Source organism: Cheilinus undulatus, linkage group 16 (assembly GCF_018320785.1).
Source record: "Cheilinus undulatus linkage group 16, ASM1832078v1, whole genome shotgun sequence".
Lineage (NCBI taxonomy): Eukaryota > Metazoa > Chordata > Actinopteri > Labriformes > Labridae > Cheilinus > Cheilinus undulatus.
The window spans coordinates 12,459,257-12,483,672 of NC_054880.1; the positions used below are offsets into that span (position 1 = coordinate 12,459,257).

The window sequence follows — 24,416 nt, forward strand, 5'->3', positions numbered from 1 at the left end:
ATGAAAAGCTGCCCAGGTACAGTGAGATAATGTACTTAGTTACTTTCCACCCTGAGTCACAGATCTTTTATAATATAGAGAATTTTGCTATGAAAAACTACATTTTTAGTACTTTAACTATCCCTAAAGGCAAAATCAAAACTTACCTTTTTGGCTAGCCTTTAACTAAATCTATATCACTGTATGTATCTGTTGTAGTATTTTAGGTTTTATCTCACTATTTTAATTTCAGGATTTTTTAAATAGTTTATCCTCTTATTTTATCACAAGTTCTCTTTATTGTTTTAAACTTAATTTAGAATCTGTTATTTATGACATGTTTGCCAATGTTGTGTGTGGACTGTGGGGTAGGGGAGAGGGGTGGTCTAAAATTCAACAACATAGTATTGTTTTTGTTTAAGTCTGCTGTCTGTTACATCAATAACCTTATTCAAATACAAATTTAAACACATTTAAAATCACCCCATAATATTTTCTATGAAACTATATTGAGCTTTGTGACCCAGTGATGAAAAACTGTAAACTAAAGGTAATCCCAACTATCAATCCAGCTATTATTCCATGTAACATGAATATATGACATTATTAAGATCTGTGGGTCTCATCTGGGTCGGGATCCAAATGTGGGTCCCAGAGCTGTTTTTAGGTAAGAAATGCGTGCCTGGATGAAAATTAGGCAAAGAGTCTGTGATGTACTCCACTCCCATTATTATTATTATTATTATTATTATTATTTTATGGATATCAACTCATTTTTCCTCATGATCTTGGGGTATCAAATCTGGGTTTCCCATGACAATGTGCTGATATTTTGAGATCTCTAGAAAAATACACAGTTTATGGAGTAAAATACAATGCATGCATGCATGCCCTCCCATGGCCTCTGTAGTAATGAGCTCTTAGAGGTCCATGATCATGTCGACGTGATTTCATCATATGCTACATTTGTCAAATGACAGCATGAAGACAAAGCCACATGTTGCATTGCAATCACTTGGTGTGGAAAGTATGATCTTTAAGCTTTCTTTCAGTTTTTCTTTGATGTCAAAAGGCCAAGTAAAACAGGAAATATGATCATTTTAATTTGATATAAAAATTAATGTTACACTTTGGGGACAGTGGACCATGCTGTACAGGACCGGCACTGGTATTTTTTTTCATAATTTCAGCATATTGTAATTTCTTTTTAAAAATGACAATATATTGTTTTAAATAAAAATTTCTAAAAAACATTTTTTGAGGAGTGTTTTGTTTTTTGGAGGCCCTGTATCTTAAAAAAATGTAGTTTTCATTCTATAAAGTTGAGGTAGTGCTGAAAAGTATTATACCAAACATGAACATGGTTTACATTTTCTGAGTGGTTTATTTTGTCAAAAAAAAATTAACAAAATGGCAAAATAGCCAGTGGACCTCTAATTCAGCGGCATTCTTTGTCCTATCTCCAAAGGAAAACATCTCACATTAAAAAATTCTGGTGGTTGACCATTCCTAGAAATTTGGATCACGATTTCTCATGAAGGAGGAGGCGGTGGGTCCTGAGGCTAGACCATCCATGAAGCACTGCTTTGGATCGTCAGTTAGTCCACTTCATTGCTGTTCCTGAAGGCAAAAGGTAAAATAATCTGTATGTCATGTCAAAAGCAGAACCAGGTAAATTACAGTGGCACTATTTTGTTATAAAGACAGGTTAATGTTTGTTTTGACATTATTAATGAGGTTTGAGCTCTAATATTGGTGAAATGCTGCAGATTAAACTTCCTGTCATGAGGCGCTGTGCTGAATGGGAAGTTCTGTCACTAAAACATAAAGGGAACAAAAGAGGAAACAGACGAGCACAGAAGACTGCACCGGTTGAGCAGAGACAACAGGAGCAGGTTTCCTCTTTTTGCTGACAACATGAATCTGAAATACATTTTGATCATCCAGCTGAGCTGTCTGTGTCGAGGTAAACTAATGCATTTATAATGTCTGTGTGTTGAATCTGTCGGTTTGACTGTAGCTTTAGTGAGACGGTGGTGACTGAGACAACCACAGACTCTATTAATAGGAACTAAGTTTGATGCTATAATTCAGATTCTGCTGACACAATGTATTTGATTGGTTTCATTCTGATATGCCAGTATTTTTCTCTGTTTGTCAGAAATTATCACGAGAAAATAAATATTGTCAAGTTTTAAAGTAAAATATCATTTTACCGCCTGTGATGTGAAAGCATTTTTGGGCTCTGGCTGCGAAATTTGGACCAAAATTTTGTCAAGAAGGCTGCAGATTATTCAAATTAAACACAGCAGCCTGTTTGCATGAATCTTTAAAGGCCCATGGATCAGTTATTTTGCTTGGATATTTTTTGTCCACTAGAAGTTTCTAATTTCCATACAGATTCAAGCTTGAAGAATATGTTATTCACAGCGATTGGAGGGAAAAATTATTTAAAAAAAGACACAAAAATATTTAAGTGATACGACTGATTAAAAGTGGATAATATACATTAATGTACATAAAAATGTTCACATGAATTTATACCAGAATTAAAGTGAAAGTCAGGGCCATTGCCAGTACTGATGTTTAAAACGACTTTTTAGTTTATTGCTGGAACCGATAATGTTGTTTTCAAAATTACTTCTTTTGGTGTAAGACTCACAAAATGCAGGCATTTCATCCTGAGATTTAACCGATCAGAGTTTGTTCACTTTTGCCTGAAATCAGCAGTCAGGTCAACTAGATCAAAGAATATTGTTATTGACTTCAAATTATATATTATGCCAATTTTATACAAATATATGCATACCAATAGTTAAATGTGAAATAAAAACATGGTGATTTGGTGACATTTAAGCTGAAATTAAAGACATTTTTAAAAATCGTTAAATTGTAAGTCTGCACGATTCCTCTTGAATGTGCATGGCTGTGCTCAACTATCCTCCGTCACCTCCAGGCACAGTGGGGGTCCCTGATCTCTGGCACCTTTATTTTGGGGGTTATGGGCTGAAAAGTTTGAGAGCCTCTGAACTAGATACTAGGATTAAACTGACACAACAGGTGAGCACTGGTTGCTGAGGTGCCGATGCTGGTAAACAGCGTCAAGATCGCTGATACAGATGGTGTACTGATACTTTAGTGCATCCCTAAATTAACTGATAAAATTCAAATCTAGCCCAGCATTCCGCAACCTTTTTTTTCTGTCGAGGCACCCTTTAAAATAGAAAAAAAATCATAAGCCTCCCCGATCAACATTTACAAGTAAAATACGAACAAACTATACCCCGATGACTTCCAAGGGATTCAAGTAGTAATAGAATTAACCAGATGAATCCTTGACACACTCTCTCACTTTGAAGCATTTTTCACACCACAAACCCCTGCAAAACTGCAAATGTATGATTTTTGTGTATTGCAAAATGACATAAACTCATCGTTCACTAACACTGGGACTGATGGGATTTCAGAGATGATCTTCATATTCATAGCGATTCTGAATTCAGTTTAAAGCATTTTGAAGGCACCCCTGATGATGCCACAAGGCACCCCAGGGTGCCTCTGTAGAGAAAGGCTGATCAGCTTGTCAAGCCTCACGACCCAACACCAAGTGGCAACCTCCGGCACTGAAAAATTAAGCTAATGTGGAAGTGCAAAAAACTGCAATAAAGCAAGTGTCAACTTGAGGTAGGCTGCAGGAACAAAGGAAGTCAAGCACACAACACATGTTACAGTCTGGTAAAAAACAATGTGTCTCACTAGCTAAAGTCTTAATGGGCACACGCTGTCCAGGGGTGAATTTTTTGTACCACAATCATTTCAGTTATATTTTGGATAAACCTCACTGTGGCTTCGCTGACAAGAAGTCGAGCTCAGTGGGCCGGCTCTTGTCTGCAAATAAGTTCATTCAAAGTTCAGCTGGGACCACGATTTTGGTATGGCAGCTTCCACAAAAGCTGTTTGAGTCCGCCTCATTGCTACCCGATCTGTCCCGGAAACCCAATTTGTACTGCACATGTGCAAACGCGTCTACACAGGCTTTGTCCAACTCTTTTTCCAGCCCATGCCCAACAGCAACTCTAAAATGAGACAACACAACTCAATTTTTTGATATCTTTCAAGCAATACAATTTAAAGGGATATTTAAGTAATTTTTACGTTGGGATGTATGAAGTAGTTAGTAGTAATGGCATTAGCCTAAAGTGAGCATTGCTCCTTTAAGAAGGTCTCGCTGGTTGTATTAGCCCGGAAGCTAGGCTATACAGCATAACAGATGGGTACAGTTTCTCTGTCAAATTTAGCAAGTTTCTGGTAAAGATTCACCCAAAAACAATGATGGCTGGGGCGCAGGTAGCCTAATGGTTTAAGGTGCGCCCCCATGAGTTCGAATCCGGCCTGAGGCTCTTTACAGCATGTCCCTCCCCCGCTCTCATCCCTGTTTCTGACTCTATCCACTGTCCCCAGCTATCAACATAAAGGCACAAAAATGCCCAAAATAAATCTTTAGAAAAAAACAATGATAGGTGAAATGTGCACACCATTGAAAACTTTTGAAGCATTTTATTTTTTACCCAGAATGCCTCTGTGTTTTGTCACTATTTTGCAATGTGAACCTGAGCTACTGGTTATGTACTCTTGCATTGCAAAATAGTGACAAAAACACAGAGGCTTAAAATTACAAGCTTAAAAATGATTTGATAGTGCTCATGTCTGGGCCAACATTATTTTGACCAAAAATGTGCTGAATTCTATGGAGAAACTGTACCCATGTGTTACGCCGTATAGCCTAGCTTATTGGCTAATACAACCAGTGAGACCATCTTAAAGGAGCAATGCTCAGTGAAATCACTGGAGGCTTATACAACTACTACTGCAAGGCTCCTCAAAAACACTGAAATATCCCTTTAATCAAAAATAAGAGCGAACCAAAGAGGCAGAACTAATCAAAGGTGTTTAAAAAAGACTGTACACATGAGTGATATACTGAAATGGCTCTTTAACCCACTAATGAGGAACCATTGCTTTGAATATATTTGATTTTCTTATCTTTATCATCAGCCCCAATCTTGTGGCAGAATCTTAGTTTGATGGAATTTTCCACTGAATTTCTACAAAGTTCTGCGTTTGACTCACTTGTAAACCTTTGATTTCTTGAGATTAGTAAGTCTGGGCCCTCAGAAGTTAAGCAAAGGGGTTAAAAAATGCAAAAATCGAGTTTCCACTAGTAGGAATAGAGGTTAGATTGCACTTGGTGTATGGTTTAGTCTTTGTTTGATGTCTTTGCACCCACGTGGCTCTTCATCCACGAGCTGAAACACCTAAAACCGATCACCATGGTCAAACGCCCTTTGGTGGTGTTTGATGTGGTGTTTAGATGTGTAAAGACTTCATCCACACTTTTGCTCACAATGAGGGTAATGACTCACTCCTTTTCTTCATTTTAGCCTCACCAAACTCCACTCAAACAGACTCAGCTCATGTCCAGGTGAGAGCTGAGGATGAGGAATCAGACAGTAAGTTCAATTCTGCTCCCCCTCACACACAAACACAGTCATAACAGAATTTGTGGCCTTAATATGTCCAGTATAGGAAGAAACGCTCACAGCACACTCTGTAAATGTTGTTGCTCTCGTTCTGACAGGATGTGGGCTGACCTGAATGTGAAATATCTCTGTAAAGTCTTGCAGGTGCAAATCACACATTGTGAGATAGAGAAGCCTTCTCCCACATACTGCAGATTCTGGTTGACTCTGCAAGCCCCCCTGCTGCTTTGGTTGTCGCGTGGCTTTGTGCTCTTCTGCATCTCCTGTAGCACTTTGTCCCAGAAACATTTCAGTTTGACAAAGTTGATTTCAGAATCAATGAAAGGTCATCTGCCAAAGATAGTGCTTGTGCAACTATGAGTTAACACAGAGATGATGAATATATGAAGTGATAGAGGAGAGAAATGGAAGAATTAACAGTGGGATGGCACCAACAGAACGACTGTTTACCAAGCTGATTATACAGACAGGAGAGGTGTGAACAGGAAATGTGGGTGGGTGGAAAGAGAGAGGAGTATACCATACAGTGAAATAAAAATCTCATATACAATAGTTGTAATAAAAAATTTGGTATAAAGCGCCTGCAGATTCTTTCACACATTTAGCCTTTGAATGAGGGCCATCACTGTATTTAATTTCACCATGTTCAACCAGTCATTACGACCCAAACACCTTTTCAATTAATAAGTAAAACAGCACACTAATAATCAATAAATGAGTAACACAGAAAGAAGCGTAGATTTGGGCCCCTGATAAACCCAGAGAATGGATCGTCCCCCAGCTCTGATTTATGGATGGTGTCATGAATGTGTGTTGGATCAACAGTATTGGTACCATTGTGCTGGCTAACACTTCATTTTGGAGCTGAGAAGTGAATTAGCCATGACTGGGTTCTGATGTTGACATCATATATATGTGCCTCTTTTTAATTTCCTTTTAACCACTCTTTCTGCCACTTTTGTTACAATTATTTGCCACTTTTCATCAGTTTTGCCAATTTTTGCCACAATTAACCACCTTTACACCATTTATTTCTGCTGGTTTTTGCCACTTCTAACCAACTTCCCCCTTTTCTGGCTATTGTTGCATCTGTTGAGCCATTTTTGCCACTTTCAACCCCCCCCCCCCCCCTTTTTTAACACCTTTTATGTCCATTTTAGCCACATTTTATTGTTTGTTATGCCTATTTTTGACTCTTTTAACCCACTTTCCCCACTTCCCACCTATTTTTTCTCTGTTAACCCAACTTTGCCACCTAAACACATCTGAGTTGAACCTATTTCCACTGGCTGGCCTCTCTAGGACATTCACAGAGTCGTCTCTAAGCCACTCCTGTGTTTTCATGGTTGTATGCTGAGGGTCATTGTCATGTTGGAAGGTTAGCCTTTGGCTCAGTCTGAGGTCCTGAACCAGGACCTGGTCATCAGACCAGAATATCTTGTTTGCCACAGTCTGAGAGCTCTTCAGTTGTTTTTTTTTTTTTTCAAAATCCAAGCAGACTTGGAAACATCTCAGCAAAGATCAAGAGATCTTTTATTTGTAGCATCAGGCTGAAACTGAATGAAATCTAAAAAGTGAAGGTCTGAATACTTTCTGAATGCACTGCACTGTTCAATTGAAAACAGCACAGAAAAGATATTTATATCAAACTAATTCACTTTATTTTTACAGACATTCTGAATCCAAGGTCTGCATAACATAAAAAAAAACCCTCTCTTATGTTTACTATAAGTAATACAGATAAAATCATTCTGTGTCTGCCTCTGTGTGTCCGTAGGTGACCCTCTCATTCACAGACTCACCAGTAAATGTCACTTCACATTCATGATGTCTGGAAACAGGAGAAGTGATGTGGTGGCTTTCACAGCAGACTCCATGGACACCTTAGTTGAACAGATCTGTCAGGATCTTGAGTGTGGCAGCGTCTATCGTGTGACTAACAGCAGCTCACCTGCTAACATCAGCTGCTTTGATGACTGTTATTACGAAGATGGCCGACTGAAAAACTGTTCACAGACTTTTGCAGAAAACTGCACAGTGATTTCTGAAGCTGTTTGTGGTAAGAGATTTCTCTATTGTTTCCTGTAGTTACAAAAATATCTGTGGCTTGTATTTGTTCTTTTTTTTTGCTTTTTTTTTTGTTACTATGAGTGCAGAGATTGCAGCTTAGATTTTGCAAAGTTTAACATCTCAGCTGCGCTCTGACAAAGCTGCAGATGTGTCTTTTTATGTCTCCATGCTGGCTGTAACCATTTCATTACATTACTACTTCAAGAAAACTTAAATAGATTTCTTCAAACCTAGCACAAAAGTCTGATCTGATTTAAGGACGAACTGAATCCGTTTTTGAAGGTCAAGGTTATTGGGAAATGATAGGACAAGTGTACAAATATCCACTCTGACTCAATGGTGAATTGACGAGGTCTTGGAGGTCAAAGGTCCAATTTCAAGGTCATTGGGCCTCATGTTCATCACTTGCCTAAAGGATTTCTACAGATCTCATTACCATGAAAGCCACTCCAGCTCTTCTCCTTGACCCACCACAAAACTTTCACTGTTTGTTAATACCCTGCAGAGCCATATAACTGAGCAGTAGTTCTAGTTTCTTCTCGAAATAATTTCAAATAGGAGTGAAAGACAGCAAGTCAGCTTTTGAGTGTTTTACTGAAGAAAAATGTTTAAGACCTTTGTGGCTTTAGTCAGTGCACAATAATGCCAGTGATGCATCTAATTATTCCAGAACATTTTAAATGTTAATACAGGGGTGTCTGAACAATAGAAATGTAGAAGGATGCTGGGGCCACTTTCATGCACCTCACCTTGAGGATATTGACGTTGGTAAAACCAATCTAATGTACTGTAGGTTATGTTAACCGGTCCTATAAAGGATTTCAGGGTGCCCTGGCCCTGGCTACCACTGGCTTTGCCCCTGGAATGCTATTGGCATTGCTATTTGCTGTGGTAATCAAATAAAGAGTAATAAATCAAGATATAATAATCATTTTGGTTGCCAGTATATTTACCATGAACAGTGTTGTCTCAGTTTAGTCACAAAAAAAAAAAAAAAAATGGCATCAATGAATTGATCTTGTCAAAATGTTTGTTTACAGACTCAACATGGTAGCACAGCCCTGTGTTAAAACTAAGAAATACAATACAGTCAAGCTCAAGCTTCCTGTTCTGATGTGGGCCATATTTCATCTTATTTTTAGAATTTGCTGTGGGCCAATCAAAAATGGACTGCAGGTCACATTTGGCCCCCAGGCAATAGTTTGACACCCCTGCATAAATGTTTCATTATGCAGTTGATTTAGGCAAGGCAGCTCTGACAATTTCTGTCAGTATTTACTACTGATATATCAGCTGTAGATATTGACCTATATCAGCTGTAAATAACATCCATATGTGTTCAGAAGTTTGTGGAGTTTAAGACAGGACCAACTGCTCTGCGTCACATAATTATTTTCGTAATTAATCCTAATTTTTTACATTTTAAAGTGTGTTTTCAGGACTAAATTGTATCAATCTGTTCATCCTTGAACTTTAAAATTTGTAGTCTAAGGTTTAAACTATATTTGTATATTATATCAGTATTGGTATCAGCTAGAATAAATTTGGGAAGCGTTTTAGCCCTAATTCACTAGCAGTTTTAAAGTAGTAAGTAGTAATTAGCAAGTGATTTCTCAAGAATAAGGTGGTAATTACTTAGTAATAACTTGGCATTTTACCAGGTAATAACTTTATTTTCATTAAGGAAATATTTACCAGGCATTTATGTATTAATTATCGAGTAATTCCTCATAATATTGTGAAAATAAGTAATTTCTTAGAAATATGATGTTAATTTTCTTTATAATTTGCTTGTTAATTGCGAGGTAATTTCTTTATTTTGGCTCGCTAGATTAAAGTGAGTCCTTCCTGAATAATTTTCAATTTATTTTTAAGATTAGAGTTAGGGCTTGGGTGATGGTTAGGTTAACACTTAGGGTAAAATACAACCTAATTACCAGACTATTGCCATAATATTACTGGAAATTACTTGATAAATATTAAATTATTACTAGGTGTATACTTCTTTAATAATATCATATTTCTGAGTACTTGGTAAAACTTTTAACAACGTAATTCCCACCTTATTCTTGAGAAATTACTAGATAATTACTACCAATTGTTATAAACTTATTAGGTGATAAGGGCCCACTAAAATAAAGTGTCACCTAAATTTGTAAATCTGTAAATAACTACACATGAATTTATATTCTCTCAATTAACTTACACTGCTAAAATACCATATTAACACCTCAACATCTAAAAGTACAAAATTAGGGACTCAAGTCAATAATCAAGTGATGAACTGGATTTACCTGAATAATTTTCTGTAATTTTGGCATAGTGTTAGTATATATATATATATATATATATATATATATATATATATATATATATATATATATTTATTTATTTATTTATTTATTTTGTTTGTTTGTTTGTTTTTGTTTTTGCTTAAACTCTGCAGACTTAACACTGCTAAGACATTGACTCTTGGCAGGTAAATGTCTGATTACAAGTACAAAAAAATCCTGGTTAACTTTTAAAGCCATATTACCTTCAAAAGTCCAGAAAAAAAAGTAAAATCTTATTCTAAGACCAAAAAGAAAAACAAAACATAACAACAACAAACAAACAAACAAACAAAAAAAAAAAAAAAAAACTGGGTTGCTCAAAGTAAGTGAAAAGTCCCCAAGGGACAAGCAAAATTAACATGTTGAGTGTCCTGAATGAGATAATCAAACTTGTCAGTACAGTAAATCAAGATACTGAACTTTAGTACAGCAGGCCTTCGTTTTTTGTGTTTTACATTTTTTGCCAAACAAATTTTGGACTTATCGGGTAAATTTGGCTTCAGCAACAAGACGTATTTGACTAGAAATGTGGCATAGAAGCTTATTCTTAGACTTAAGTTTTCACTGTGAGAAATAACGCCTTAACTTCTACAATGCTCTCAGGTCACCATGTCGCCCGGCTGTCAGGAGGGTCAGACCGCTGTGCTGGCCGGGTGGAGTTGTGGAGAAACGGCAGGTGGGGCACCGTTTGTGATGACCAGTGGGACCTGCGGGATGCTGACGTCGTCTGCGCCCAGTTGGGCTGCGGTTATGCTATAAATGTGACGGGACAGGGCGGCCTCTTCTCCCGAGGTAAAGGACCTGTCCACCTGGATGAGCTGAACTGTACGGGCAAAGAGGAACACCTGTGGGCCTGTCCGTCTGCACAGGAGGAATCCGACTGTGGACACAAAGAGGACGCTGGTGTCGTCTGCTCAGGTCACTGTCAAAGAACACATTTTTAAATAAATTCTTAATTTAAAACATTAAAATATAATCTATTTACCTACTTGCTTAAATGCCAAAACAAAAAGTAGCACGAGTAAACACTGAGTATGGGTGTTCTGTTTGACTGAACATTGATTTAAAAAATCAAAATAAATCCTATGAAAGCTAATGTCAGATTGCTAACAAGTTCACTGCAACAGTATTAGCATGCTAACGTTTAGCCAGTGTACATGCCGCCCATGAGGCTTTGAGAACAACTTCAAACTGCATTTTTTATTAACACAAAAGAACCAGACACAATACAACCAGCAAGGACGGCTCTCCTGAATTCTACTAAAAAGTGCTAACATGTTGGGTAAGCATGCTAATTAATTTGATGGCATGCTAACATTTGTTTAGTAGCTACTAACATACAGTAGCTTGATGGCTTTATGTGTTAATTTTTTAAAAAAGTAAACGCATTGAGTTGAGTTATAATTTAGGCTGTTTTGTTTGTAATTATAGAAAAAACGCAAAAGCTAAACTGACACAAAGTGAAGCACAGTAAATGCTAGTATCAACAGATAGGCCTAGTTACTTAGGTAGCTGCTAAGCTAGCATTGCCATGTAAAAATTAAATAAATTTGATTATAGGTTTATGAGTTGATATGAAGTGCTGTAAGATCTTTGGGTTGTGTCAAATATATGTAAACATGTAAGTGAACAGCTGGAAGGGATGATTTTTATAAGAAACGGATTATTTAACATATAAACTAACGTTTGAATGGCCAAACAAGTTAGCTTAACTTGTTTGGCTGTTCATATGTTTTTATATGAAATACACAATGCTTTCCTAATTGGCCAACTTCCAGATATTCTCATCCTCTCCCCAGTGGCTACAGGTAGAATATCAGCTTTTTATCCATCTGTAAAAAGTGCATTTCCTTGCGTTGGACTCAAGGAGGCATTGCCCGTATATTTACATATATTAGGATATCAGTTAAATACATATATGGAAACAAGATGAAAATCTAAAGCTAACAAAGCTACTTAAGCTACGTATGCTACCTAGGTTCTGTAGCTACGTATCTGATTCTAAAGCCAACAAAGCTGGGTTGATACAAAAGCTATGCAGATAACATAGCTACATGACGTGTGTAGCTTGAGCTTTAAGAAGTCGTTATGCAAATGGTGGCTTTGTTACCTTTAGCTAATGCAGCTACATTGGCTTACATAGTAACATTAACTACGTAGCTAGAGGTGCTATCTTAGCTTTGGCTATAGCTAATTAAGCCAAAGTGAGCCACCATTCAGGCAACTAGAGGGGGCATCTACGGTCTGCAGACAGAGCCCCTTCAAACTTTAACTCTCTTCACTGGGTCAAAAGGCCTGGACATCACTTCCCAGATAGCAAAAAGTGATTGAATCAACATTGTGATACTGTCAGGCTGAAGAATGCAATCAACATTGATGTCAGACATTGAAAAAACATTGAAATGGCTTGCCATGATCAACATGGAAATAACGTTGAATTTCCAATCAATTCTGACAATGAATCAACCTTGATTCAACTATGATATGATCAACATTGAAAGAATGTAGAGTTGCATCAACATTGATTCAACTATAGATATGCATTGTATTATACATTGAAACAATGTTATTACTAAGTAAAGTAAAGTTGTACTTTATTCATCCCTGAAGGGAAATTCGTAGTTTACACTGTTTGGTGCCTTGCTCAAGGGCACTTTGACAGTGCTCAAGACGTGATGGAACCTCTCTAGGTACCAAGCCCAGCTCTGCTCCCACCAACTTGAATCAGCGACCTTCCGCTCTCCAGCACTATTCCTTCCAGCCGAGCTTCTTCCAGGCTGAGCCTTCCAACAGCTCAAGGTAGCACTTAGCAATGAGCAACAAGACCATCACTGTATGTGTGTGTAATATGTAAAAAAAAAACAAAAACAGTGTAAAATTATGAATTTCCCTTCGGGAATGAATAAAGTACAACTTTACTTTACTTAGTAATAACATTGTTTCAATGTATAATGCAATGCATATATATAGTTGAATCAGTGTTGATGCAATTCTACATTCTTTCAATGTTGATCATATCATAGTTGGATCAAGGTTGATTCATTGTCAGAATTGATTGGAAATTCAACGTTATTTCCATGTTGACATGTTCCATGTCCATTTTTCAAACGTTGAAATGGTAACTGTAACTAAACATTGAAACAACATAGATTTTTCAGCCTCAACCAAAAATAACCAATCTGACCAAAATCCAACATTGAATTAACATCTTTTGCTATCTGGGTTAAGCCTGACACATTTACCCTCTGTAGGTACCATGAATGTATGACAATAATGATGAGCAGTCTTGTAGTTTTCAAATTGGTTGTTTTTTTTTTTTCTGAATAATAAAAATGAAAATGATATAATGAATAATAAGGTCTAGACCTTCCTTCTAAAGTGTCTTGAGGTAATATCGGTCATAAACTGTAGCTTTAAAAAATAAAGACTAGTTGATTTATTTATTTATTAATATTTATATATATATATATATATATATATATATATATAAGAATACCACTACTCACAATGGACATGAATTCAGCATCCTAATATGTCATATCACATATGGGGAAAATGGATATTGATATGTATTTTCCAATAACAGCTCCACTGTTATTATTTTCTCTGTTTCCCTGCAGAGATGAGAGCGGTCAGACTCACTGGGGGTCTGGACCGCTGCTCTGGTAAAGTGGAGGTCCATCGTAACGGCAGCTGGGGAACAGTGTGTGATAACTGCTGGAATTCAAAGCTGGCCTCCATCGTCTGCTCCATGCTGCAGTGTGGGGAAAGACCAAAGCAGTACTCTCAGTTTAAACCTCCTCTCACTCACAACAAGGGGACACAATGGTACTATCAGTGTTATTCAAACGACCAGAGTCTGTGGCAGTGCAGGGAGATCAACAACAGACCTTTCCTGTGTGCTTCATCAAAGGCATCTGGTGTCATCTGTGAGGGTGAGTCAATCAATGTGTGCATGATGCATCTGTGGTTGTTGATGAAGCAAAGTTTATGTTTTTCATGAATGCTTAAGAACAACATGGGGTGTAACGGTCTTTCTTAACTTCAAAATAGTGAAACAGGAGGAACAACATAGGTTTTTTTTCTACTGTAATAAAACGACATAAAAACAGAATAAAGACAAGAGAGTTTTGTCATTTAAAACAGATAGCCCTTCTTTTTACTTCCAGTTTCAAGCTCTCATGTAAAATAGGGTGGCAGAATTAATGTATGATGCTGCATGATATGAAAAATGATTGTTTTTCTGCTTTTCTTAAGAGGTGAAATTACTTTTTAAGTACTGAGAAAAATATTTAATTTTGCCTTAAAGACAAAAAAAATACATAAACAGTCTTTTTGATTTTTTTTAGGATCATTATAGCCAAAAATAACAATAATTATGTTACATAGACTCTGTACAACAAAGCAGCAACCTTGGCTCAGATGGCTATCTTACTTCCAAAATGTACAGTATTGAAACTCAAAATAAAATTTTCATTATTCTCTCTTTATCAGTTTAGTCACACATTTTACATGGTATTTTAACTCATATATACAGTGCTTTCAAAATATATTTAGACTCCCTTTACTTTTTAAAAAGTCTTTTTGTTGCAGCCTCATTCTATAATTATTTAATTCATTTTTCTCGTATTGATCTGTACTCAGTACCCTATCATGACAAAGTGAAAACAGAATTTTAACTTTAATTTTTTGCAATTTATTTAAAAGAAATTTTTTTCCTCAATCCTGACCAGTCTCCCAGTCCCTGCTGCTGAAAAACACCCCCACAGCATGATGCTGCCACCACCATGCTTCATTGTTGGGACGGTATTGGGCAGGTGATGTGTGGTACCTGGTTTCCTCCAGAACAGTTCAATCTTGGATTCATCAGACCAGAGAATCTTGTTTCTCACAGTCTGAGTCCTTCAGGTGCTTTTTTTGTAAACGCCTAGCGGGCTTTCATGTCTCTTGCACTGAGGAGAGTCCCCCATCCAGCCGCTCTGCCATAAAGCCCGGATCAGTGGTTGTCCTTTTCGAACTCTGTTCCATCTCCACACAGGAGCTCTGGGTGGAGATGGGCTCTTGGTCACCTCTCTTTTTTTTTTTTTTGAAGATTGATTTTGGGGCCTTTTCAAGCCTTTATTTGGTAGAGGAAGGACAGTGGATAGACACAGAAACAGGGAAGAGAGTGGGGAGAGACATGCGGAAAAGGGCCCCACGCCGGATTCAAACCTGGGCCGCCCGCGTTCATTTGTAGTGCTTTAAACCACTTGACCATCTGCGCTCCCGGTCACCTCTCGTTTGAAGGCCCTTTTCCCTGGATTGCTCAATACTGCTGGGTGACCATCTCCTAGAAGAGTCCTGGTTGTGCCAAACGTCCTCCAGTTGAGAACTGTGGTCACTAGGAACATTTGAAACCTTCAGTGTTTTTTTTCTAGCCTTACCCAGATCCGTGCCATACAACAATCTGAGTGTACTGAGTGAAGATTAGTGAGGAAAAATGAATTTAAATGACTTTGAATGAGGCTGTAACATAGAAAAATTGAAAGAAGTGAAGGAGGTCTGAATACTCTCTGAATGTGCCGTGTTTTCTAGCTTTTAAAAAATATTTTTCCATGTCTAAGCTACAAACAATAAAGATGGTTGGACTGGAATTCAGCTCTAGGTTGGAAAAACTTTGAAAAAATGTACACTGTAAGGTTATACTGTTCACTTTTAAACAGTAGGTTGGTTTACCATATTGTCACAGTTTTTTATTCAATATATAGATGGTATATACAGTATATAAGATGTATATGAGAATATTTATTAAATAATTTTCAATAAACAGTTAAGGCCATGTTTAAAAATCACCATGACTGTGAGTTTTTGTGCCCTTGTAGGTTCCCTCGGTTTTCCCAACGCAACCACGGCCAGCCCAGTTTATCCAGCTGTGACCACGCCAGCTACTAGTAAATATTTTAACTTTTATGTTAATGATTAAGAAAAATCCCACTTTATTCATTGTTGTTATTTCCATATTCTGTGCTATATTTAAGAATAAAGTAGGACAACAAAGTAAGTCTTGGCACAGTTTAAAAAAGCAGACACATAATCATTTATTTTTCCTCTCTTTCTTTCCCAGAAGTTAAGCCTACTGCCTCTCCTCGCTTCTCTCTCCTGTTGATTGGACTTGTGTGCTCCATCGCCGTGTCTCTGTTCCTCTTCGTGATTCTGGTCATAAACACGACGCTCTGCTGCCATTACAGAAGAACTAACGGTTTGTTTCTTTGCTCCTGTTTGTGTCTAAATCTTACCCACGCTTAACAGGAAATAAAACCAGAGAAAAGCTGTTATTGCTGTCGACTGACGACCAGTCCTGGGTGTACACCAATGACAGCTGGGATAGGATCCAGCCTTCTGCAGTCCCAAACAAGACAAGCAGTATAAATTATTACTTTAAAAAAATAATAAATTACTTTAGAATATTTCCCATTCAAAATATAAAAAGCACCAAACAAGACCTTTTTACGTAACTTAAGTGAGAGACAGGCACCATAAGATCATTTTATTTCAATTAAAATCTATTGACATGAGCTGTAAACGTAGCTATTTGATGACAAAATAGTCTTTGTTTTTCCTGTGAACACCACTGTAATCATTCAGACACAGCAGGATTTTAACCTTGCTCCCTGTTTAATAATTGTAATCATGGTTTATGTCCACAGTGATACTGCTCCAGCAGACGAGCACCAAACCAGGATTGTCCTCTGAACATCACTACAACAACTACCAAGACTCTGTCAACCTCGTCAAGGTCACTGCTAACACAGCTAACACAGCTAACACAGATGGTGAGAGGCTGAACATTTAATATAATGTGATTATTAAAAATCACACTTGAATACTAACATGCTTCATTCTTTAAAACCCACATTAATGTCTATATAGATTAATTCCTACTGAGGGATGAGAAGGTTGAAGTTGCATTAGCATCGATAAGGCATAAATTCATCTCATGAAGTCGTTTTATTTTCTGTTTCTCTCAAAAAGTGCCTTCAAACCCCAGGTATTTCTGGACCCAGCTTAGTAGTGTTGACAGCACGTCAGTAGATACAGACTATGAGCAGTATGAGCCAAACGTTGAGCCGTCTGTCCCTTTATCAACCTTTCGCAGTGAGCTACATTCTTTTATTTCCTCTCCACTCGTATTAATCTGGTGTTTTTCAGTCTTTGCTGCATGAGATGTTTCACTCTGTTGCTGCATCTGCGGTTAAAGTTAGTGAGTGTGCACATCGATGCTGTTTGCACCGAGTGTTTGCAGGACTGTCAGTGATTAAAAGTTTGCATCTTGTGCATCGTGCAGACTCCCAGCGGTACAAAACAGATGTGACCTCTTTGATGAAGCCTGCAGGTCTTGAAAGCTTGTGTGAAGAGGGTGAGTCACAGTTAGTCTAAAATGTGTGGTGATGTTACTGTTCACAATTACACTCAATATTGCACAGCTTTTCTGCAGAAAAGTGCCATTAATACTTAAAAACAAATACTAGTAATTCACCTTTTTAATGTTTGTCTTCAGCTGTATGAGATATTGTATGTAAATCATAGCTTATCTGTCGACTATTAGATAAAAACAAGAAAACTGATTTTTTTTTAGGTCCTGACCCTGAGAATGAAGTGATGGGAGCTTTTACTGGCCGTAATGGCAAACCCGTAGATGCTCAATACGCTCGAGTGTCAAAAATTTCAGTGGACTCATTTGATACCTCGAGTACGTCATCTGAAGAGTACGAGAACACAAACACCGGCTCCGTCCTGGTCACACCTGGTCAGTTGGATTTATTTACCTGCTTCTACCAGAATCCTGTCCACATGTAAGAGTGAAGTTCAGATAGACAGACTGGATGTAGCTGGCTGTAAAATACCTCTCTGTAGGTTAACAATAACTGTTAGTGGGGTGGTTTTTGAGTGACTAGTATCTACCTTATCTCTTTAATGGTGCAGGTTCATGATTTGTAGTAAAAGCTAATACCAATACATGCATTTTCAGTGATATCAGATGTATTTTTAGTACTGGTATCAGAATCAAAACAACGCTAATCCCCATCTCCTGCAGTCAAATGTTAATGTGTCATTGCGCAAGACACTTAACCCCAATTTGCTCCTGCTGCTTCACTAGATGACTAGAAAAGCTCAAACCCATTACCAAAATATTGAGGGAATGGAGCAGTTGGATAGGTGTGACCAGGTGATGTGAACAGCTGATGATTCCTGGACTGTAAATGAGCATGGATGGAGATGAGACCTATTGATCTATGACCTCTTAAACCAGCACGCAGAATGTAATCTTCCCCACTGAAGTTTTCCTTTAGCTTCATAAGTCCTGACCATAAAAATCCAAAAAGGTCCAAAATTTTATTGAGCACTCTCTGTCTTCATTATAAAATCTCTTAAAAACATAAAAAATCTTAAAGGTCATATTATTTGATTATTTATTAAAGGTGAAAGAAGATGCAAATGCTATCCTGTCATTTTGTTGACAACAGGAGAGTGTTAATATTTTTCTTTTAAAGGAAAATAAAATAAAAGATTTGTTTTTATTTCTGGGATTAGTTCCTGCTGCTCATCCCCAAGTACAGTCACTCAACCATGGGTCATCAACTACATTTTTACAAGGGCCAGTTTTTATTTGGAAGACACTTAGGGGCCGGACTTCCCAAAAACTAAATGTAACTAAATATTTTGGCCCAGGTAACATATAATTGTTTTTTTTTTTTTTTTTTTATTTCCTTCAGAAATGTAAATTATTTTTTACATTTGGTAGTGAGGTCAGTGCCAATCGTCTAACCTCCAGCTGCCACTAGGGGGCGATTGTGATATTTTGGCTGTATATTCCTGAGGCTGGCATGTTGTTATCACTAGGTTTGATGCTAAAATGCTGTGCTGTGATTGGTGGGGAAACAGTCAGGACACCAATCTATTGTGGTTCTCTAGCAGGAAAAATTGAACTCTCAAAGTGCCTAAAGTGGAAAGTTGGCATTGAAAACAGCTGCTTTACTCAAGAACGAATCCATGAGTATGTCTTTATCATGCAGCTGTGGCGGGCCCGATGTGACCCCCTGGGCCACCAGTTTATGATCACCGTGCTCAACAAAACCTGTCTATGTCTGCAAAAAAATCACTCTCGATACTTCTCTCTTATATAACAGAACTGGAACAGACTGGCAATAATCATCATTTATCTGAACAATCAAGACACCTTCGAAGTCAAGGTAAATATCGCTGAACAAGCTGCAGTCACACATCCTATCTTCTGAAACAAAAATCACATGTGCTTATCTTTGTTGTCGTCTATGATCAGCTGATGGCGAAGATGAGCCAGTTTACTCGCCTGTGAGTCCCGACCCAAACCCTTCAACTGATGACGACTACGATGATATTGACTGTTTACCTTAAACAGATGAGGTATGAAGGGAATGTGACAAAAGCTGCAAAACTGGACCTCAAGCTGAAGAAACACATTGAACAGTGATAGAGGTTTACAGTTTTGGATCAAACTAGAGCCCACAGGATGCATGGGACTTTTAAAACAGCATTTAAATGACATTTTTAGAGGCTTGACAATAAGATACCACTCAAACAAGAGTCATAAACAGTAGAAGCTTCTTAAAATGCTTGGTTTATATAACATTTGATTCTTCTTTACCTTTCTGTGTCTTCGAATGCTGGCTTCAGAGGAATCCTCCCACTGTGAAACATTTTAGAAACATCTCTGTTTGCAGCATGGAGAAAATGACTTTCATGTTGAGGCTTTAAAAGAAGAAGAAGGACTGTGGAAAAATCGGTTGCCACAAACACAAGGACCCTTAATACTCTTTTTTATATGTCAGAATGTATTTATATGCACCATGTGCTATATCTGAGACTTTCAAATTTACTTTACAGTTCGAGGATTGTAATGTCTTGTCTTTGCCCCATCTGTTCTTTTTTCATACAAAAATAAAGAATAAGAAAAAGAGAAATTTCAAGAAAACAGCAGGAAGTCAGTGTCAGAACATTTAAACAAGAAACAAAACGTGTGTTAAAACTTAAGAGGAAATATGATGTTTATTGGTTTGCATTTTGCATACCAGCTGACCCTTTAAGGCTTTAAATGGGGCTGAGGTCAAGTCTTAGTAAAGGCTTGTTATAGTAATAATAATAATAATAATAATAATATTCTTTATTTATAGAGCACTTTTCAAAACAATTACAAAGTGCTTCACAAGCAACAGAAATTACAATGCAAATAAAATACCAGTAATCAGGCACTAAAGTGGATACAGGTGAAAAGATCAAGAAATGTCAAACTCAAATAAAATCAGGTAAATAAGAGCAGTTAAAATGAAAGAAAAATCAGGAAAGGCATTTTGATAAAGTATGTTTTAAGAAGAGATTTAAAAGAGTCACTGACTCAGCCAATCTGATTTCCTCAGTCAGGGAGTTCCAGAGCCTCAGAGCCCTGACTGAAAAAAAATATTATTCACAAGACATAAAAATAAAATCTCAATACATTTCTGAAACTTAATAAATACAAATTCCCTTGGCACACCATTCAGGGAACCACTGGATCATAGTTAGTTTTATGAATGCCCTACTGAAACCTCAAAGTAGTCAGACCCCCTTCACTTTTTCAGTTTTGTTATGTTGTAGACTGATGTTAAAACCACTTAAATGTATTTTTCCCACATTAATCTATACTCAGTATCCCATAATGACAAATGAAAACAGAATGTTAAATTTGTTTGCAATTTTTAAATAAGAAAAGTTTTCCCCACTCTCCCAGTCCCTGTTGCTGGAAAACGCCCACAACATGATGCTGCCACCACCATGTTTCACTATCGGGAAGGTATTGGACAGGTGCCTGGTTTCCTCCAGACATAATGTTTAGAATTGAGGCCACACCGTTCAATCTTGGTTTCATCAGACCAGAGAATCTTGTTTTTCACAGTCTGAGAGTCCTCAAGGGGTTTTTTGCGAACTGCAAGTTGGTTTTGTGGGTTTTTCACTGAGTAGAGACTTCCATCTCGCCGCTCTACCACAAAAGCCTAGATCAGTGGAGGGCTGCAGTGATGGTTGTCCTTTTTGAACTTTCTCCCATCTCCACACAGGATCTCTGAAGATCAGCCAGAGTGACTAAATACCCTCTGGATGCATTTTATGTGGATCAGCCCTGGATAAACTATTTACTGTATGAGACAAGAACAAAAAATAAAACATTTGATGTCCAGATCACTTCAGAGTCTGTTTGGGGTGGCCCCTGATCAGCTCCAAAATTTCATGCTTGCTCACCTGGCCTGTGCTGCTTTTCCCTACAATCTTACAGTGAGATTTTCCAACAAGCAGTCAAGTTTTTTTTTTTTATATTTAAGAGCCAAAGCTTAAAAATGTTGCCTTTTAAATAAAAAATCAGTTTCAGACACTTAAAGTGATCAAAGACTGCTAAGGTAAAGACTTCTTATCCAGCCCACACAATCCATGTTTTTACTTTTAGTGAAAAATTGTGTTTGAATATTCCCTGAAGTTTCTTATTATACTATAGTATTGTCAGGGGGGAAAATGTAGTAAATCAATTCTGCCACAAGGTGGCATCATAAGCTTTTGCCTGACTGGTTTGAAGGCCTCACACAGAAACTACAAACAAACCACCTCATAAAACCACAGCATTTTTGACAAAGACTTCTAGCTGCAGGACTTCGTGACCCATCCCCATTTGTGCTGAGTGAATGAGAAGTCAAATTAAATGCACTGTGAAAAAGTTTGAAAGGAAAACTCTGGGTCTTAAACTGGGCCAACATAAACCATCAGAGCGGTTTGAAACCGGACCTGGCATGCCTTTTTTTTGGGTCCATTTCATGTGCAGCAGCTGCAGAGCATCAACGCTTCCTCCTGATCGAAAATGATGCCTCAAATCAAAGAGAGGTCAGGTTTTTTTGTGGATGTAAAAATGACAAAATGCTTCAAAGTACCTGCAAAACTTTCAGCTGGGAGGAAAACACATGCTCATAGGAAGATTGGATTCAGTTAAGCTATGTGAGTAGTGCTGCTTTAGACTGATTACAAGCAGAATTTGCTGTTTTTGACTGGAAGGTATTTGGCAAAAAGAGGAAGAGGTGGATGTCTCAAGGCCTGAAAAGAAAAGGAGGAGTATTATGGAGATAAAATGTCTCATAGAATCATTTATTACACTCAAATTTAGTCCAGAGCTCAGCATGGAGATAAAGAGGCGAATTAACGACCAGATCTGCTTATGAAATTCAATCTCTTTCACATGCCAGAGTCAAACACACACTGTAGCGATGCCATCTACAAGTCTGATATATCACAGATCCTCCCTGAAACAGTTTCCTTTTGTTTGATTCTGCTCTGAGAGATTGATAAGTCAGAGTCTTAAAATCAGTGGATTTACAGCCCTGATTAACATCAAGGGAAAGCAAAGCAGCGCCCCAGTATTTCAAGCAGTTTGTAGCATTTGAAGGATTAAAAGATCAAGCCTCTGTTTTTACTTTGTTCATTAAATCAGTTACACACAGAGGATTACAGCTCCATAAGTCCATAAGTTGCTTAAAGTGTCCCGACAAGCGAACCTGCCCGGGTTTAAACTTTTGAACTCTGTTTGTTGTAGGAGGACGGAGACGACAGTACCTGCCGGCCGACAATGTAGAGCACGTACAGTCCAGGGACTTAATAAGAAGAATTACACTGCATCAGGAGGTTTTCATTATGTAACACCCAAAGCTGTTAAAGTTCCTGCATGTATTTAGGTTTTATGATAGAATAAAATAGATATAGTACACACAGTTTCAAGATTACCAACAACTCAGACCTACTCTTCCCTACACTCATTAACATGTACTAATACAGATAAAAACCCTGTCTCGCTCTGTTAGGATGTGGCAAAAGTAAGGCATTCGACCCCCTTTAATACCCTTCATTGTTTAAGTGATGCCCAGGGTGAGACACATGATATAGACAGAAGTATTTGGCCACACCTTTTAATTATTAAATTCAGGTGTTTCAATGAGACCTGATGGGTAGAGACCTTTAGGCCCCTATCCATGCAGACTCCATTTACAAACATACAGAATGGGTTGTTCTGAAGAGCTCAGTGACTTCAAGCGTGGAACTGTTATGGATGCCGTCTTTACAAAAAGTTGATATGCAACAGTCAGCTGTAAGCAGGGCTGCCACCAGAATGGGCCCTCCCCAGCTGTGATTTATTGATTTACATGTGATGGAGCAAAGTATTCATTTTGGCAGCTATTTGTAATTATGGTCTCAGTCTTTAGGTGAAATGTCTTTTAGTCATTTCTAACCTTTTTAATTTTAGTCGACAAAAATGCAAAAACATTTTAGTCCAGTTTTTGTCCATAAAAGTCCTCACATTTTAGTTTTTACTTTTAGTCCAAACATTTATTCTCTTGCCTAAGTCTGGTACCAAATCACTGTAGTGTGTTATATGCAGAAAAAAAGGCTGTCAACAAACATTTTTAGTCATAGTTTTAGTTGATGAAATTAACACTGATGGATCAGTGGAATTAGTGCTAGTGTCCCGACTGACAGTTACCATATTTTGGACCTTAAAAGTCTACCAAACTTTAACTGGGTTCTGATATTGCTACTTCTTTTAACCAATTTTTGCTGTTTATTGACCCTTTTTTATTTTAACCAATTTGTACTTATTTGCAACTTTTTAATCATTTTTGCCTGATCTTTTTTCCAGTTTGTCCTTTTTTTTGCATTGTAATTTTATTTCATTAAAGTTATCTCATTTTTTCTGTTTTTTGGGGGGGGGGGTATTCTAATATTTGTGTACGTTGTGGCCTTGTGTTAAAGTCTGACAGTTCAATGTGCCTATCCACATCGTTAAGATTACTAATCAAAGGGTTTTTGCTTGAAGAAAAGGGGTTGACATTTTGAAAAGGGTTACATTTTCCTGGAGCATAAATAAACATTTATTTTTGTTGCTTTGATAAGAGTGATCATTATTTAGATTAAAATGAAATATGGTTATCACAGGTTAACTTTACAATGGACCATAACTTTGCTGGTCTCCATGGGCCTCAGAAAACTCTCTCGTTCATCCCCCTTATGGGCGGCCTTGACTGTATGTGATATTATTAGAAAGTGGAAGCGTTCAGGAACAACAGCTAAGGCACATGGAGCCTTAAAGTCACCAAGGCACTGCAGATTTCTCAGCTGAAGAGGAGAACGTTACCTGCCTCACTGCATTGTGGAGACTGTGAAGTTTGGTGAAGGAGGGATAATGGTAAGGGGCTGTTTTTCAGGGTTTGGGCTGGGCCCCTTATCTCCAGTGGAGGGTAATCTTAATGTTTCAGCATACCAATATATTTTGGACAATGCTATAGCATTTTCACAAACTACAACAAACAAAAAAACAACAACAGTTTAAGGGAGGCCCTTTTCTATTCAAACATGACTGCCTCTGTGCGCAAAGCAAGGACTGTAAAGACATGGTTTAATGAGAACCCTGATC

The 24,416-nt window shown here is 37.6% G+C and overlaps 1 protein-coding gene across 6 annotated transcripts; it reads left to right on the forward strand.

Annotated features, from left to right (window-relative positions):
* The first annotated feature begins 1,829 nt into the window (after nucleotides 1–1,829).
* LOC121523236 (T-cell differentiation antigen CD6-like) lies at nucleotides 1,830–23,895 on the forward strand. Of its 6 annotated transcripts, none has more exons than XM_041808029.1 (14): nucleotides 1,830–1,945; nucleotides 5,421–5,489; nucleotides 7,297–7,578; nucleotides 10,526–10,840; nucleotides 13,543–13,857; nucleotides 15,784–15,852; nucleotides 16,026–16,160; nucleotides 16,609–16,734; nucleotides 16,934–17,056; nucleotides 17,247–17,318; nucleotides 17,538–17,708; nucleotides 19,090–19,152; nucleotides 19,242–19,345; nucleotides 19,616–23,895. In XM_041808029.1, the coding sequence occupies exons 1-13, from the start codon at nucleotides 1,897–1,899 to the stop codon at nucleotides 19,334–19,336; spliced, it is 1,884 nt and encodes a 627-aa protein (XP_041663963.1). In that variant the 5' UTR covers nucleotides 1,830–1,896; the 3' UTR covers nucleotides 19,337–19,345; nucleotides 19,616–23,895. The 6 variants fall into 6 exon arrangements, with proteins under 6 accessions (XP_041663963.1, XP_041663961.1, XP_041663960.1 ...); XM_041808027.1 differs by having other exon boundaries at nucleotides 22,545–23,895; XM_041808026.1 differs by having other exon boundaries at nucleotides 19,242–23,895.
* The last annotated feature ends 521 nt before the right edge of the window (nucleotides 23,896–24,416 follow it).